At 42.2% G+C, this 18,956-nt stretch overlaps 1 protein-coding gene across 1 annotated transcript in view; it reads right to left on the bottom strand.

Moving 5' to 3' along the window:
* Positions 1–15,003: 15,003 nt before the first annotated feature.
* Positions 15,004–18,956, bottom strand: part of EFHC2 (EF-hand domain containing 2) — a 60,388-nt gene continuing 56,435 nt past the window's right edge. The window contains exons 14-15 of the mRNA XM_032680586.1: positions 17,715–17,820; positions 15,004–15,322 (exon numbers count right to left, since the gene is read on the bottom strand). Of these exons, the coding sequence (XP_032536477.1) occupies positions 15,227–15,322; positions 17,715–17,820 (202 nt within the window). The 3' untranslated portion in view covers positions 15,004–15,226. The remainder of the gene's footprint in view (positions 15,323–17,714; positions 17,821–18,956) is intronic.

The following is an 18,956-nucleotide window of genomic DNA, read 5'->3' as shown; positions in this document are numbered from 1 at the left end:
GCCTTCTTCAAATGTCTTCTTTGGCACCGAAACCATTTGTCTCAACCTAAAAGTGAACTTTGGAGAGAGGGAGTCTGAATAAAACCCCTACAGCTGTTTTTGAATTATCCAAGAAGAAAAAAAAAAAAAAAGATATGCACATTTCCCAGTATAAACATTATCTTGGTTTTATTTTGGGGGTTTTTGTTGCGTTGGGTTTTTTTTCTTAAGTTCAAGGAGAACATTCCGTTTATTTAGAGTTAGACTCTTTTATTTTATTTAGATGTCAGCACAGCACATCTGTACTTCTCGGTGAGACAGAGGAGTACAAGAACTGCTCTGCAAGGTCAGACCAAGGGTTGGTCTGACCTCGTATCCTGCCGGTAGCAGATGCTCAGAGCAAAGCACGGAGAGAACAGGACCAGTGCCCGGGGGCCTCTCCTGGTGTCCCCGCTGTGCTCCTACAACTCCGTGGTCACAGAGCTTCCTGAGCCGGAGCTGGACCGCTGTGTTTGAGAGTCACCAACAGCCCAGTCCTCTCCAAATTTGTCTAATCCCCTTTGGAGCCCTTCTACCCTCTTGGTCTTTGCAGATTCTTGTGGCAAAGGCACAAGCACAAGGCAGCTACGCTGCATGTGAAATCGATACTTCCTTGCCCTCTTTGTAGACCTGATCTTGTCCTTGGAAGACTCCTAGTTCTTACATTAGGAGAAACACTGAATAGGCTTTTTTCCCCTGAATAGGCCTTTTTTTCACAAACTGTTTCATCACTCCCCTTGTGCAAGCTTGGTCATAGTCCTCTTCAGTCTTGTTTTAATTCTCTCTGTACCTCTGGCTCTTCCATATCCATTTTAGGGTGATTGAAGTGTGGCATGGCTTGGGCTTATGCTTCATACAACAACAGCCTTGCCTGGTAGTATCTGGTACTTAATTTTACTATTTTTTACATTTGTTGCAGAGTATCAGAACCGTGTTTTCATAGAATTTCCCATCAATATTCCAAACTCCTTTCTAAAAGGCTTGCTGATGGCCAGCTGTTGGCTAAGCAGTTGTCATTCTGCCACTTCTCCTCTGTTTCATTACTTTCCTCTTCCCGGTGCTGGCTTTCTACAGACATTTTATCTTTCAGTCACTCAGCTGGGAGTGAGTGAAATCCTCCTGCAACTGTTTGCTGTTGGTTCTTCTGAAAAGTTCTGTATCATCCACAGCTTGGCTATCCAATGTGTCTGTGGCAAAGTACCATTTTTGGAAAGCTGGATGTGCTTAGGCACATCCTTACCGACCTCTGCCAACAGATTTGCAAAGCCTGACTCTCTCCTACATAAGTAACGTCTTTCTTCTCACCATCACTCCCACGCACACAGGATCCATTCCTGACTATCACTTCTAATCTGTGATAGAATTTTCAATACCCTACCCGGTTGTAGAAGGCCAGCACATTAGTTTGCAGTTCTCAGGTTCATTCTTGAATTATTTCTAGCTACAGTTAATATATCTGGAATAAAAGGTTCAAATGTGAGACTTTATTAATAATTAAAAAGGCAACAGATATTTCCTGTAGACAGGTTCAGTTATCTGTGTTAGTTTCCCTGTTAAAAAGCATAACTTCTTCGACAGACTGGGCCAAAGTATATCCACAATTAAAATATTCAGAAAGTTCTCCTGTTCCTTGAATGAAGCATTGATTTATTTTTTTCCCCACTGCAAACTCCAATTTTTTATTCACAAGTTTCACTCCTGCGGTCTCTTGTCGGGTCAAACCACAATGTGTGACATCAACCGAACATCCAGAAGCTGTCATGTTGTTTAGCATCTGCAATTAATGCCATGATTTGAGTTCATAATTAGATCCCTCCCACACTGGGAAACGCACTACTGTTAATCTGCCTCTATAATTTCAGTTGTATTGGCACAGTAGACAATGCCCCAAGCCTGTCAGTGTTCAAGGGACAACATTTGGACAATGCCCTTAAGAACGTGGTGTAACTTTTGGTCAGCCCTGAACTGGTCAGGCAGTTGGACTAGATGTTCCTTTTGGGTCCCTCCCAGCTGAAATAGTCCTGTTCTATTCTACTCTATTTTATTCTACTCTGTTCTAAATCAGAGCTTTCCCTGTGCACACTCATTTCCCGAATATTTATTATGTTTTAGTGTATTTTCCTTCAGCACGATTATCCCTAAGTTTTACAAAGCAGAAATGTGCATACTTAGTGTAAACAAATGTATAATATAGAGTAAAAATATGAAAGTCTGTATTTGACTTGTCTGTCTGTCCTATACACCCGAGTACATGTGTGTGTGTGTGTGTATAACACAGCATGAGCATTCATGCAGACACTGGAGAAGATAAATATGCAAAAAGCACATATGTACAGGACTTGTGGGATAGGGTTGTTTGGGTTTTTTTTGAAAACTGCTAAATAAAACCCAAAGAGGTAAAAGTTACCTACAGCAGTGAAGGCATCAAGTGTTTAATCATGAATGTAACTACAAATATGAAAGCACTGTCTGTGAAATCAATGCAACCCATCAGCTGGCTCAAAAATAGGCTCTTGCCTAGATATTTTGCCTACCACGGGCTTCAGTGGGGATCACCATGGTACCTCATGGGTAAATAAATGCAGATTAATGGAGGAAGTGTGGGTGCTTTCCCCTCTTTCCCTCAAAATTAGCAGCACCTCCACACTGTGCAATAATACATCAGGGCTGTGCAGCTTTTCCTCCACCCTTGAGTCAGTTCAGGGCTGTGTTTGTCTCTGGGCAATGTTAAATTTAGGGCTTGAGTTCCAGGACTACTCATCTTCACTTTGCAGCTCTCTCAGCTGCAGTATATCACTCGCAGGCCAATGCCCCTAACCCATAGGGGGGTATCCCATGTGACATACATTAATTTATAAATGAGAATGATATCTGAATGCACCACATTTCAGCAAAGAAAAACAAACCTTATGGACTCTTTCAGGGCTGTGATAAATTAGGATGTGCATGGTACAAATATTTGTCTTGCACCCTTATTACAAGTATTTCCTTTTCACTGGTTAATTTAATTAAGAGGTGTCCCTTTGGATTAAAACTTCGTAAGATGGATATATTTTTCTCCAAGCCATAATTCATTTTGAATGAAGAGAGGAAAACTCATAGCTCCTGAACTTATTAATAATGATCTGAATTAAAATACATTCCTGGCTTCCTTGAACACTTACGTATGTTACGGGATAGCTGGGAGGGGAAGCAAGAGGGATTATTTTTGTTTTCATGAGGAGGACCTGATCCCAGAAACACTGTTGAACATGTATGATGAGGAGTTAGTCACAATGATTTCTTTGGCAAGGGAGAAAGAAGCAGAAACAAAAACAACACTGACCCAACTTTCTGTCAACACGGGGGAGGGGGATGAGAGAGCTGGTAGGGGATAATTCGTCTTCTCTCCTGAAGCCCAGGACCCCATCTCACTCCAAAAAAGCCTCCCTGTGCTTGGCAGCCTGTGGCTGGGCAGGACACCAAGGCCAGGAGCAGGAGAAGTGGTCAAGCCTGCCTGGAGTGGCTTGTGGCCCAGAGTGGGTCACTCTCCTGCACAGTCCTGGGGGGTGTGGGGGCCTCCCTTGTGTCCCCCTCTCTGTGGGATGCAAATCATCACCCAGTGCAGGACACTGGGCCCCCAGGGAAGACAAAACCCACAGAAGATCCCAGTTGGTTCAGCTGGTAAATCTTGGGAAAGAGTATCCAGCCTCTGAAAACGTTACCTGAACTTTGGACCCAAAATGAAAAAGGGAAAGATGAAGCCTGCTGGAGAAGGTGCTGTTTAGGACTTCAGAGGGTCAGGATTTTGCCTTAGGTTGCTGTGCTGGTCTTGGATGAGCCACTTCATCTCACTGCTCAGGACCCCTTCCTGACCTTCCTTGGATTTTTCTTCCAGGGCAGTATCCCTGGATCACAAGCCAACTCCTGCTGTGGCTGTGCAAAGAGACGAGGCTCCGCACACAGCTCTTCTGACAAACAAGCATTACACAGAGTTGGTGACAAAACTGCAACTGTTTTTCCAAAATCTCTGCTTTCCCTCTGCTCACAATTGCCCTAGAATTGTCCATCAGAAAATTAGTCCCCAGCTCAGTCTCTACGGTGGGGTGAGTGATTTTGTGCCTCATTATTCTTCAAAGTAGAGTTTAGACGTACAAATGTTTGGGAGATGCACCTATTTTGAGAGGCCTCTTCTTCCACGAAGGTTTGTGTTTATTACTTCCATCACTGCCTCTGTGACAGGCTGATTTTAATGGCATTCAAGGTTGAATAACAGAAAAAGGCCTGTCCTCTTGCTTCTTCCTTAGAGGAGAATTTTCTGATCAGTTTTGAGTATTGTGTCAATACATCCTGTCACATTTTCTTTCATTACAGAGCCTACCAATACACTGCTAGCAGGCTCATTAACAGGACAAGGGGCATCACTGTCGGAAGAAAAGGCTACTGAAATGTAAATACAAAGTCTAGCAAAACATCTCACACATGTAAGCTTGAACTTGAGTCATTGCTGCAGGCGTAATTGAAGGAGTTTCTCAATACATTATTCAAATCCATGTTCATGCTATTTTGCTTCCCACCCCACTCCAGCACCTGCAGAAACCTCTCTGCTGACCCTAAGACCCTTGGTGAGATTCAAGCCAGAGCATTTGGTCAATGCCAGCTCTTACATCAGTGACTGGCACCTCTTCATGGCTCAGACGTCCCACTTTTAAAAGAATAATTATGGTAATGCTGTGAGTTGAATGACAAAACTCAAAGAAAAATGAACTTGAAGATGTTTCCCTAGCAACTGTGTGCACCAGTGTTCCCACCAGGCCAACATTACAGCATCACACTTGCAACTGAAAAAAAACACAGGCTGAAACCTTTACCACTTAAATGGCAAGTGCAGCCCAGCAGAGACACTGCCTTCCTTGGTAGCACCAGTCAGTGCCCAATTCACAGTGTTGGCTTTCACCTTAAACTATTCTGGATAAGGAAGAGCAAGAGCCATGAACTGAGGTTCAGTGAGCATAGCAACCTCAGGAGCTGGCCCTGAAAATAGAAAAAATAACTTAATTTCAGTATTGTTAAAATAACTGTTGATTATCTCTTTCTCCTTCCATTCCTGATCCTTCTCACTACTACACTAGTGCAATCCTACCACATGCTGTTTAATGAGTCACCTTCTGCCATCTGACACACACTGGCTTTCTTGAAGCAGCAGCCGTGAGTTCCCAGAGGGTAAAGCAAGGCTTACTCACCCAGCTGTAATCATCTTTGTGCAGCAAGTCTTTCCCAGTCCTTCTTGCTCATCTTTCCTAAAACTGACTCTTGGGAACAATATGTCCTGGTGCAACCCACCCTTTCTTTCCTGTCAGACTCAGAGGTCCAGATTTTCCCTCTTCTGTACCACCCAGAGCAGATACAGAGAGTGATGCAAATAAGAGAAGAAGCAACAATCCCATTACTATCCTAATAAACCCACCTATCTTTTGTTTACATTACCACCACCATTTTAACTGATGCAGTCCAGTCTACTGCACAAGGCAAATTTTTATGCTGAATCCTGCATTATTATCTTTCAGAAAGACAGTGACCATTTCCCTCAGGGATGCTATTCTGGCTTGAATATTTAGGCACAAAGGTGAAAGGCTGCTACGACATCATACTTTAAAATCTATTTGCAAATTTAAATTTTCAAATTAAAATCTATTTCCAACTCAGCATACTGTGTGTTTCTATGATTACCTATTAGTTGTGCTCATGAGATAAATGCAACATTATACCATATCACCCCAAGAACGATTTCTGCTCACCTGGGCTAAAAGCCTCCTGTTCAGTAAGCTTGGGTTCCACCTTTTGGACCTTAAACATACTGAAAATGCTCCCCAGAGATGGCCAACAGATTGTTTTCTTTAGCTGATGTATTCTCAGCATCACTAACATGGATTAAATTAGCAATATTAAATCCAAAAAAATGTACCTTGTACTGTGATTTATGGTTTACCTCCTGCAATACGAGAGGCCTTTGGCACATGAGCCAGAGATGCCTCAAATGCCACCAATGGTACAATTTTATAAAAAGATTGTGAGGGGAGGGAAGTGTTCATCAACATCCACACATTAGTTGTGCAGCTCTTCCTCCTGCTTGTCGGGTGTTAATACTCACACCATTCATGCTTTCTATGGCTCTCCACGTGCCACCAGCAGGAAAAGCTTGGCATGGGGTTTTGCAAGGCAGGGCTAAACAGCCTCAGAGCATCTGAAAGCCTCAGCTGATGAAGCAGGAGGAAGACTATGAAACCACCCTTATCCCCAAGAAAGGGAGTGTTGCTTCTTACCCAGGGAAAGCGATTGGTTTGTGCAACTGAGCAGAGCAATCCAGGAGGGGAAAAGAACGATCAAAAAGCTGAAACCTCTCCTTGGTGAGGAGGCAATCCTACAATCGTTGGGTCTTCTTTGGGAAAACAGTCCCCTGTTGGCTTCCAAGCTACACACAGAGACATGGGCAACCAACGAGATCCACAGTCACCTGCAGACTTCAAACAATGAGTTTCTAACCTGAAAGAAGGGCCCAATCCCACTCCTTCTAAATGACAAGGGACTTCTCAGGAGGCTTTGGAACATTTCATAAGTGCATACAATGTAGCCAATGCCTGAGAAGTCCAGTTCTCTTCTCTGTGATTCAAATAACAGCCCACCCACACAGTTAGAATACGATGTACTTTAGCATAATGAGAAGTCATTCATTCTCTTCTTACGAGAGTTTCTTCTTACAAGAAAATTTCTCTGTTACTCCATCAATCCCCTCAGTTGACACAGGATGATAGAGATGCAGTAGTTTAGGCAGACAATATTACAGACATTTTTCTGTGATGTAGAATCTCAGATGTTGTCCCATTCATCAACATACTTCCATGACATCAGGAATGTTATCTCATACCTAGGAATTACTCCTTTTCCCACCCCTGTGCTGTCTTGGTAGTGTTACTCGTAAAACCTCCCTCTACACATAGGTTGAAACTGGCACTGAAGTCACCATCTGTCTTTTCTGTCTCCACAGGGCTTGCATCCAGACTCTCATATTGCTCAGGAGGCAAAGCACAGCTCCTCCTGGCTCCTTGTCCCACCAGGTGCTGGGAGCCAGAGCCACTAATGCTGCAGCCACAGAGGAGTCAGTGTGACTGTCACGGGTTTGGATCACTTAAAGAACCACTGCCAAAGGTATCAGCAAAAGTGGTTTTATTGAAATATGAAGTAAAAGTGCCACTTATCAAAGTTTGACGGCAAGTTACAGTACAGCAAATCATTTGAACAGTGGTTCAAAACCACCAAGGCAGAGTGAAAGTCACCAAGACAAAATCAAAGTTATGGTAACATAAGGTTATGGGCGTCACCAGTTGCTTACCAAAGATCTGCCATCGGTGAAAGGCCTCTCTGCCTCGAGGAGCAACCTGGAGAGGTGTCCCAGCTCAAGGGGAGATCACTATGCAACCAGGCTGCCCAGCAGGCAGAGCTCAGAGAAGGCTCACTTGGGCTGTCATAGCTATAGAATAAAGTGGTTGGCTTGTGGTCACATTACATGAGAAGAAAAAGGTCCATGAGACTCCTTGTACCCACACCTTTATTTCTTCCTTGATATATAAGTCACAGAATCACAGGATGGGTCAGGTTGAAAGGGATCCCAGTGGGTCACCTGGTCCAACATCCCTGCTCAAGCAGGGTCGTCCCAGAGCACACTGCACAGAATTATGTCCAAAGTGTTCTGGAATGCCTCCAGTGAGGGAGACTCCACAGCTTCTGTGGACAATTTGTTCCAGTGCTCAGTCACTGCACAGGAAAGTTTTTCCTCATGTTGAGGTGGAATTTCCTGGGCATCAGTTCCTGCTCGTTGCCTCTTGTCCCATTGCTGGGTACCCCCGAGCAGAGCCTGGTCCTTCCCTGTGACACCTCCCTGCAGACACTGACAGACATTGATGGGTTCCCCTCTCAGCCATCTCTGCTCAAAGCTGAACAGGCCCAGCTCTCTCACCCACTATTCATCTATTGATCCCATGATCAGTGTTCCCAGCTCATATGCATCAATGCTGAGTGTGTCACTCTTGCTCCTTTGTGGGTTTTCAGAGAACAGGTTGGAACCAGAGAAGTCCCTGGTCCAGTTATGGTTTAGGTCTTTACCCCCTCTGAAGCCTGTACCAAACTACTGCTAGCTTGGCTAAGGGGATGAGTGCATCCATCACAGATCCCATACCTGCATATCTGCAATACTGCATTTTGAGCTGGGATCTGCCAGGATCTGACCCATTCCATGCACCTGGCTGCTGCAGCTGAAGCATGTGGACTACCCTGAGACGAGTCGGGGATTCTGTGTGCAAGGGAAGGAAAGCAGCAAAGCAATCGCCCTTTCCCAGAAAGTAAAGCCAAACCCTGTTCCCACAGAAATCAACTGTTGGGACCTCAGAAGTGACAGCTCAGATCCTTCATGATTGTTTGCCTTCAAAAAGGAATTCTGCTTCACTAGGATGCTGAGTCTTTCTAATTCACATATTTGATTTGCTTCGGGTCTTGGGTTGTCTTCATTACACAGGGAATCAAAAGGAGAGTCTCTGAACCCGCTGTGAGGCCATGAAACTTCACTGGAAAGTGTCAGGTGTGGGGTGAAAAGGGAGTGGGCAGGCACATTCCCGAGGGAATGCCCTCCCTGTTTGATACCATTGTTATGGAGAATTAAAACTTCAGGAAGGCCAGTGAAATGCAAATGGCAGGAAGCCCAAGAGACACCATTTGCTCACTTCTTACCAGGGTTCTGCAGAACAAAATATCTGAGTTTCTGCCTTTTGTGAAAATTGGTGTCCTAAAGGCCAAACTCCCTCGTAGGTGTAAAGGTCAGGACTCCAGCAGCAGCAAGGTGATAGACACAAATACCAGCAGTCACTTGAGATGCTTACTCTGGAAACAAATTCTCACACACAAGTGGCAAGAACAGAAGAGCTGATACAACAGCAAAACAGATGAAAACCATGTGTTTGGTCCCAGGATGGGTTACCTACTGGGAGAGGGCAAGGGCAGTGGCTCTGTTGTGTACCTCCAGCTTTCCACATCCACTTGAACCCAGCTGGCAAGCGAGGACAAAAAACTTTCTGCATTTTCATGAGCTTGAACAATATGATTTTTAACTCCACAGGAAGAAATGTCCTTCAGCAGCAAAGTAAGTGACAAGATAGAGGTGGCTCATTCCCCAAGGATTTGCTAAGCAGGGTGGTGCCCAACAGCCACTGCAAAATAAAGCTCTTTTGGACAAAGGAAAGGGCTTTTTTTTGTTGTTGCAAACGGCTTAATTAATCACTTCCCTCAGCCCCAAATGGAAAGAGGCTCGGGCTACAAAAGGTCTGCTTGTATTAATCTCCAGGCGAGCAGACACACTTCCCTAAAATACATTTAGGAATTAGATTTTGGTAGCTCTCAAACCATGACACTGTCAAAAAAAACCAGCAGCAGAGGTTCAAAAATTGTGGACTCCAGGCATTTCAATGAGGTTTTTCTTTTAAAATAATAATAAATATTAAAATAATAATAGAAAAGTACACTGAAACTCAACTCTAGGCAAGATTTTGTTCCCATTTCTCCCGTGGGAGAGGCAGGGTGAGGATACCACTAGTCCTTTACATGCAATCCCTCCATCTAAATGATTTCCAATGGGATCTCCTGCCCTTGCCTGCAGACAAAAGCAGAATGCATCACTGTTGCCAGACCACCTGGGACATGGGGAGGAGAGGAAATTTCCAGATGGGTTTTAAGACAATTCATTTATATTTATGTAGCCAGAATAAATGTTTTTTTTCTGAGATAGCATTTCCCTTTGCTCTATCTAGACCACCAAGAAAAGAGGGAGGCACAGAATTTCTATTGCATTAATAGTACTGGTGTTTACAGTTTTGGCTTTTATGAACTTGTGGGAGCTGTTTATTGAGTCATAAACTCTACTAATGGGGATATTATCTCTAAATTATGTAAGTACTACAGTATTTGGGTTAGTTAAAAGAAAGGTTTAAAACAGTTACACACTTACAGTTTATCTCGATTACCAACATGATCCCATAATGGGAATTTAATTGCTAATTGCTAGCTTATATTGTAGAAGAACTACAATAACAACACACAATATATAGGCTGTATAAACATGTCCAGACAATTCTATATCACCTCCTTTCACTGCTACCTTCTAGCATGTTGGGGTTTTTTTCTTATTACAAAGATTTAATTCCTAAATGCCTCGAATTAGAGATTCCTCTTTGTCAGGAAAGCATTTCCAGCAGTGCTTTGTTTGATGGATTTTAGTGAGCTGCCTGCAACACACTCGAGTGGCTTTGAACAAAAGGGACAGCCTTATGCACACGCTTTAATACTTTGCTAAATTAGATTCTCAGGAGCTCCAACAGAAGAAATTGTACTTTCATTTAAATCAACCCACATTTTCCTGTTTACCCAGCTGGAGTGAGGTTTGACCAAGACCCACTGGCCAGAGCCTGAGTCAAGCTCAAGCACAGCCAGGTCCTGTCAAGATCTACATTTAGCTGGTTGTTTCAAATCCCTTCACAGTGAGTGCAGAGGGATGGGAAGGGGTAACAGGCCTCCTCTAGACATTCCTGTAGGCTGGTCACTCCCTAGACATGCCAATTGCCCTTCCATTGCCAAGTAAGGGATCCAGAGAGCTAGTGCAGGTGCAGACATCTAAAGGCAGGGGACATAAATCTCACCCATAAACCTCATTCCACTCTGGAGGAGGCTGTGTCCCACCTGCAGCACAGCAGCTCTGCAAAGGGTCTTCCTCTTGGCTTTCAAGACAATGCCATTCTTCTGACAGATTTGCCTTTGGAAGTGGTAGTGCCTTCAAGTCCTGTTAGGTGATACAATGAATTCTGTGCTGTTACAGATCATCCCACCACGCTGCTTGACAGGGATGTGCATCAGATTTTGGATAAGTTTGTGAATCAGCTCCTTTCCTTCTCTTTGTCCACAGTTCTTAACACAAAACTTGCCTGATGAAAGGGGAGAGCAAAGAGGACAGATGGCTGGGGTGAAGGGCAGATGAGGATAGCTCGTTTATTTGTGTGTAACACATACCAGAAGAAACTTCCAGATGATTCAGAAGTGACCAACTGTGCAGAGAAAGAGTTCATGTAATCAATCTAGAACCTTAATATATTATAGTTACATTAACTTCCTTCCTTGTCTTGTTTATGCTTCCTCACTAGTTTAGAACTTTACACTGGAAACTGGTGGGGACACAGACTTACCCCCACCCCCCTTTCTGGCTTGTTTGACCACTGCCTAACACATAAGTGCTGCCTCTGACTGGGTCTGAGTCACTACCCTAAACAAACTACAAAAAGGAATTAATTTAGAGCAAAAAGTCTTCTTTCCAGATAGTTTTCTCTCAAATGTTATCTATACTGCCCTCTAAAACCTAAAAATAATTTCAAAAATCTAACTGAGCTCAGATTGTGGTATTTTTTTTTCCTCATGATATTCTAAACTTCTTCTCAAACAAGCTACTGGTTTGTCTTTCTCATTGTACTGGGGCTTGATGGTTAAGTCACCTCGAAGAGGAAGAACTGCTGCAAGTAAACACACAATAGATATGTTACTGAGGGTACAGGACATTATTGCTTAAAGAACTAATGTTTCCCTCCATGTCACTGAACTACAGAATGTTAAAAACTGGAAAACTCTTCTATTAGTTCCATGTCTCAAACCACAGGAACATTTAGAACGGTCCAGCAAGCACACAACTGGTGAGTTACTGTTAGTGATACATGGACTGCTGTTCTCTGAAAGCAGTCAAGTGACTGAAAACATCCAGCATGTTGGTTATTGTGGAATCAGGATCCCTGCAGTTTTCCCACAGAAAGTTTTCCTCTGGGAGGCAGAAATGTCTCCTGGGCTAAGAGGACAAAACAGAGAGAGCAGACGTAGGAGTCAACTGAGCTCAAACTTTTTCTGAGAAGAGCTTTTCTGCCATGAAACAGAATCAACTCCCATCAGCACGAGGGACAAACGCAGAAAGAGGACTTCAGCATCCCTTCTGCTGCTGGTGGTCTAGAAAGACACAGTAGCTGCCTGGATGATGAGCAGGATACAGGAAAATATCCCCTGGTGAGGAAATTCCATGTTTTTCCCACAGGTTTTCTATGGCTCCTTGTGGTGACCATGTCTGAGGGGGCCCATCCGCTGGTGACCGCCAGGGGCACTCTGAACTGGACAGGACCAGAAGCTTGGCCACGAGCCAGCCCGTTTGCAGCCATTTGCTGGCAGCAGCAGCTATTCCTGAGAACTTGGAGCCTCATATTCTCAAATGCCAAGTTGAGGAAACAAACATTAACACTGAACATGCAGCAGAGCCCAGCAGTGGGATGGGGAGCCGGCCCTGTAACGTGAATCCCTCCGCTCCTGCCGGGGACAGCACAGATACTTGTGGAAAGAAGATACCTTTGGCTGCCCTACAGAGATCGAGAGCTGAGATTAATGGCAACTGTGGAGGCTGCCTTCCCCTTTATACCATGCATGCCTTAAAGCTGTGGCCTCCTGCCATCTTGAAACATAATCCTGTGGTATTGTCTTCATTCAGGCCCCTCATAAGCAATGTGAAAAGAGAGAAGAAGCTGGTGGCAGGATTAGAGGAGAGGTTGAAATATTCTGGGCAGCATATGCTGTAAGTCACATTATACAAAGAGGATTATTGGACTGCTCATTGGCCAGGGCTTTCCATTCTGGAAGCATTGCTGCTTGTAAGAGAGAAAACCTGGTGAAAAGTGTTTATAACATGTCAGGTCACAGCGTATGACACACCGTGAGCACAGTGACAAGCACTGAAAATATTTTTCAGGGCCTGTCCGCCCTCTCCTAAGAGATGGTTTTGTGTTTTTCAGGGTTATGCAAGATGCATGGGAAAAGAGGAAAAACAGAAGTGAGACTAATAATTCAGAATGGTATTAATAAACACACTAGAATTACCATCATCAGATGACCCAGCTCAACCTTAAAACCGAGTACTGTAGTCTTGGAAGGCTGTTTGAGATGCTTGTTGTTTTAGAGGTGAGAAACCACAGTTTGTAGTCCAGCTTTAATTTATTCATGACAAATTATACCCATTTTTTTCTTAGACTACCAATGTTCTTACCTGAACCAGATTTTCCTCACCTGGCAACTATGTATTTACAGAGAGCAGTGGTATTCTCTCTGAGACTTCACTTTATTTCACTAAATAAGTCAAGCTCCCTTAGTCACCTTTCTTATCTCTGTTCTCTTGGTCATCCTTCTTATCTCCATTCTCTCGGTCACCTTTCTCTGCACTGGTTCCAGTTTGCAGTCACCTTTCTTGACCACAATAAACCACAACAGAATGTGATTGACTAGACCTATGCACATGGTTACACCCGAAATTATAAAAAACTATATTTCTTGGACTATTTGTTTCTTTTAAAAAGGCTCTTCTTTTCTCATACACATAAAGGAAAACAAAACAAAGTGAATTTGTCTTTTCTAAAAGCTATTTGAGAAGTTCTGAATGTTCAGAGTCAACTTTTCTTGGAAACGCTCATCTGTGCAAGATTTCCACAACTGAAACAAATCCTTCTGAAGTCTAGGGAACATTAAAAATTTACAAGGGAAACTGCATTCATTTACTGTCAAGCTCAGTCTTGGTGGTATGTTATAAAAATATTCAGCTTTCACCAAACTGGCTTCAAAAGCAAATTGTTGTTTCAGTTCTTGACACTGTCCCTGTGGTCAGACATTTTTCTTGTCATGTAAGAGACCATTTTCCTCTTTTGGATCAAAAAGCAATTCATGGTCTTGTCTACAACCTGGGGCACTTAAAGTTCTCCCAGTTTTCTTTTTTAACCCCTAGACACAGACCGCGACTTGCCCATTTTATTGCAAACATCTTCCTAGGTAGCAGCAGCACACATAATTATGCCTTGCCTCAAGACCTTTTTTACTGACAAAAAAAGGTGAAGAGCTGCCAAAAAGTTAATATTTTGCCATATGGTGGGAAAAGAATAAAAATTTCATTTACATTACCACGCAAAAGTGCAGGAAGGTGTTTCTAAATGGAACCTTCATTCTAAAAAGGATCTCCAAGTTTCAAAAGAATTCCTATTGTCTTTCCCTTGGTTTGGGGATTTGGATACATTGAATTCTCATCTTTCTAAATCAAAGAATTCTTCCCCAAATTGTAATTTCAGATTACAGAAAATGCAGGGTACTGCAAGTGTGGGCTTCCCAGGCTCACACCTCTTCCCCTCCCCCTGTGGAATCATCCGGATGAGTCAGCTTCGCCTTCACTTCACCTCTTCCATTCCTTAAACTGGGGGAATTACTTCTCTCACAAGAACATACAGTAAATCCAGATCTAATCATGGCTTTGAGGTGGCATAAGCTTAAAAAGATACAAAAATGCTAACAGGAACCCCATTTAGTCATGGAGCAAAAAGAAAGGCATCAATTAGTTTTCAAAGGGCAAGTACAGTTCTGCTGCAAGAAGCTGCACCCTAAAACTGTACTGGAACACCTTCTCTTCGTACATGTCCCACCCAAGTAAGCTTGGGGGGCTACTAACCTGAGTCACATTGAAAACAAAAAGCAAGAACTGGCAGCTTCCTTGTCGTGCCTAGAAAACATTTGCTTCCACTTTGGAAGGCTATAATTATCCCTGATACCAGAGCAACTTTATACTGTGTGAAAACCTTGCTGGCATTTCCTCCACAAAATAACAAAGTTTGACACAAACAGTACTCGAGCATCACCACGGGGATACAGCAAAAACACAGATATAAGCTGAAGGGCAAGGGAGGAAATTTGAATGCAATTGCATTATTGTGCTAATGCAGTTCGACCTAACATTTGAAGAGGTCATCCAACAACATTTGTTTGCAGAACAAAGCAGGGTCAGTCAGATTGTGCACTATTTGACTCAAAGATTTCTCAATACTTGCAAATTCTCCATATAACCAGACACAAAGATCAGAGGATATAGTTTTAATTATGCTTGTATAAGTATGACAGAGTACTGCTGATTTAAAAGAGGTCCCAAAAACACACAAGTATGCATCAATGTTGGAACGAGAAATTAAATGTAATAAAACCTATATATTTTCTTGTTTTACAAGAAATGTTTTCAGTATCTGTCTACAAAATCTTTGGAGCTGAAGCACTAATCTAAAAGCAGTGCCTTGCACAGATGAAATTATTCTTCCTTGCCAAACAGATCATCCAGAAGAGGTAAGTATTTGACCACTTTCACAGGAGGGCATGTTGGTATTTGGCTCCAGTCACTTTGCTTCTGAAATAAATAATGCAGAGAATATCTTACTATATCATCATGAAAACGAGAATAATTAAAAGTTGGTCAACATATGATTGAATGAGCTGCTTCAATTCCACAGACAAATCTGTGAAAAATTGTGTCTTTATATAGAACATCCTCTCATAAGATTACTACATGCACATTTATATGAATCTTGCAGAATATTTTATTAAAAATATTTTCTGTTGTTAGCCCTTTTACAGACATTTTCAAATTAAATAATGCTACATTTTCTTTATTAAGATGCTTATACTTGAAATTCTAAAGTCATCCATGTCTCAACACCAAAAATCATACAAAATAACAAGATAGAGAGAAAGAAGAAAAAAGTCAGCTAAACAATCACAACTCTGCTGCAGGAATCTAGCTGTCAAATACAGGAGGAATCTAGCCCCAAAATACTGCTATTAATTCATGGTAAGTCATGTACAGAATGACAACCAAATTCTAAAGTTGAACAAGATTTAAATTCCTCCCTTTCTCTGATTTTTTCCATGTTGCATTTACCTCTTTGTAAAATATTCTTGTACTGTACCAAAGACAGCCTAGGCATTGCAGCTAACTAACAAAATAACAAAATCAATAAAACTCAGTAAACTACACTGGCATCCACCAAAAACAGTGTGAGATGTCAGTATGACAGTGACAGCAAAGCTTTGGAGCTGATGGGAATTGATTATCCCAGCACGATGATGATCGATTATAACTTCTATTGATGCTCTTCCTTCCGTTTTGATTTCAGCTGTAAACTTCCTGTACCATAACTCCATGTACCAATTGGGATCTCGGGCATCAGCCACAACCCTAAAGTGCATCCACTGGCTGTCCTCCAGGCAAAGACAACACTTCTTGCATCCCCAAGCAAACCCTCACCTTGTACTCTGATCAGAACATGTTTCACCAACAATGTCCACTTCCACTCCCTGCTTGTTTCACAAGCACCTTTCCCTCCCCACCTTCAGTGTGAAGGCTGCCTCCTGGTTCCACCACCACTTGCACCCCAACTTCACCATGTAGGAGCCACCTCCTTCTCTCACCTACCAGAGGTGCTCAGTGGCTATGAAAGCCACTCTGTGAGGGAATAAAAATGGTCAAAAACATTCAACAGAAAGAATACCTGTGCCTTCTCTTCTTTCACCCTTGCTTTTGGGTAAAGAGCTTAGCACCACCTTGAAGGCAAAAATCCTCTGGGCTCTGAGTTTCTTTCTGAGTCTGTGGTGCTGAGGCCCACAAGAGTCCCTACCCTGACATAATTCACTGAGAGCAGTCACTGTTTAAATACTGAGTTATAACCTAAGCACAGAATTCTTCTGTAAAAACAAAGAATACCCCCTGCACAAAAACTAATGCACATGTTGAACCACAGGACTGCTGCATAAAACATGTGGAAGGGCTTTTATTTTATCTGTACACGATGGAAAAATTCTTCTCAATGACAAAGTGAAAAATAAACCACCATGGAAAGCAGAGCAAGCCCCCAGAGAACTGGGCCCTCAGACATCACTGACAGTTTGAGATGCTACAGAAGAAAGAGCTGGTGAGTCAGGTAAGAGTGAGAAGTCAGGTTAGTAGCACAGTGCTTGAGGAATACTGGTTTAAACTATGTCACAATTGAACTTGAATTCAAAAGAATGCTATGTTTCTAAATGGTCTGAATATCAAACATGTCCTGTACAACACATTGCTAGGCCAGAACAGCAAAACGATGTGTTGGTAGAAGGGCTTTGGATTTATCTCTTACAAAGTTTTTTTAAAATTCAGCATAATTGCCTTATGGACCATCTATTTTAAAATGTTCCACTCAGCACAAGATGGCAAGATCAGATTAATCTCTGCAGTTTGTTGATACCACATTTTTATTTACTCTAAGTAGCAGGCTGGTGCACATATACAAAGTGGATCCATCAGTACTTCTCTCAGTGTACAACTACCAGTGCTGTGGTGTGTTGTGTACAATTTTCTTTGGAGTTATAAAAAATTCACAGTTATTTGCTTCAGTGTCAGTGGAGCTTAAAGTATTTCAGCAAGAAAACAGATCATTTGACATGTGACAATGCTATTTGTGGAGGAAACAGCACTCATGCCCATTGTCCATGGACAAATACATCTGTTTTTCACTCTCTTCTTGTTTTCTTCTGTAAAGATGTTCCAGAGATGTGATAGCTATTAGGCATCTCCTCAGACTTGTTTGACTGCTCTGTTTCATCCTAAACCTCTCAGAAAAAGTTAATTACTTGAAGAAAACAAGCATAAATACACAAATATGAAAAAATATTGTAGTGTCCACTGAATAAAACACTCTTGTTAAAGCTGGAAAAATTGTATCAGTGTGCTGAACTATTCCCTTGATCAGATACACTGGTTTTACCTTGATACGACCCTTTACTGTCGGGACAGGACGGATTTGATTCTCTCTCCAGTTCAGCCCATGCACAAACATGTGATAGTTCACCTGCTTATGGTCATCTTCATACCTAAGCAGAATATCCATAAGATGACTTGAGGTTAAAGGGAATTTTTAACAAAGTTATATAATGTTATCTACAGCACAGTAATACATTACCTTTTGGATAGTAATTTTTTTTACTCCTTTATTTCCAAACACTGGCATGAGTGAAAACACATTACAAGCTGTCAGGAACTTCTATATTATACATTCTTTTCCATATTCTTGCACCTTATTATCGTCTCTTGTAGTAGAATTCAACTTCTTTATTTTTATTTCATTTCAACCAATTTCACTTTAATGTTGAAGCATTGCTCAACCATTTCCAACATTGGGATCTCACAACTTGTGACAAACAGGGTTGGGATGATCAGTGTATGAATCTTTTGTGCAGAAAAGAAACAGGATGATAGGAAAGACCTGTGCTGGAACACAATTGACCTGCTTTATTATGACTTCTACAATCATTTCCTGAAAATAAGCAATCCTTCAGAAATGCTGCTTGCATATGCCTTGGATTAAGTTTACAGTTGACAAACACACAGCTCTCTAACCTACCAAACAATAACCAGACTTTAAAATCACAAGCCTTGTCATTTGGAAGTTGGTTTATGGTACCATTCTTTATTTCCATGGAATAAATACATCTTTGTGTCTGTTATGACTGTCCCCTAAATGCATGAAGATATATATGCTGCCAGCTAAGGTCTACAGGTACATGTGGAAAATGATATTTCCCTCCCTCCAATTTCTAAAATCCTTACCCTGAACTAAAGAACCCCACAAGGACAGATTTGTAAGCCACGTCATCCTTCTGCCATTGATTTGGATGAAGCAGCTTCAGAAATAGAAGTCCTCAATTCAGCAAAACACTGAGGTGATTCAGACACTCTTCTTTCAGCAGCACCAGTCAAATGTTGAAAGATACCTTCAAGCTGAAGCTTAAATCATTCTTGAAATGAACAGCTCAACTGCTCTGCTATAAATACAGCACTGGCAGCTTCTGTGAATGACACCTGTCTCACCTAACACCACGTGCCTGTGAAAGGGACACAGTTTGGGCACAAAAGCACACCCTGGAAGTGTCTGTGCTTCACTGGGGTCCATGGGGAGACATAAACACCTAGCAAGGCTGAATACCTCTTATTTTTGTGCAAAACATTA

Source organism: Chiroxiphia lanceolata, chromosome 2 (genome assembly GCF_009829145.1).
Source record: "Chiroxiphia lanceolata isolate bChiLan1 chromosome 2, bChiLan1.pri, whole genome shotgun sequence".
NCBI lineage: Eukaryota > Metazoa > Chordata > Aves > Passeriformes > Pipridae > Chiroxiphia > Chiroxiphia lanceolata.
Note: the sequence above shows the minus strand (reverse complement) of the source record. Positions and strands in the feature narration are given on the sequence as shown.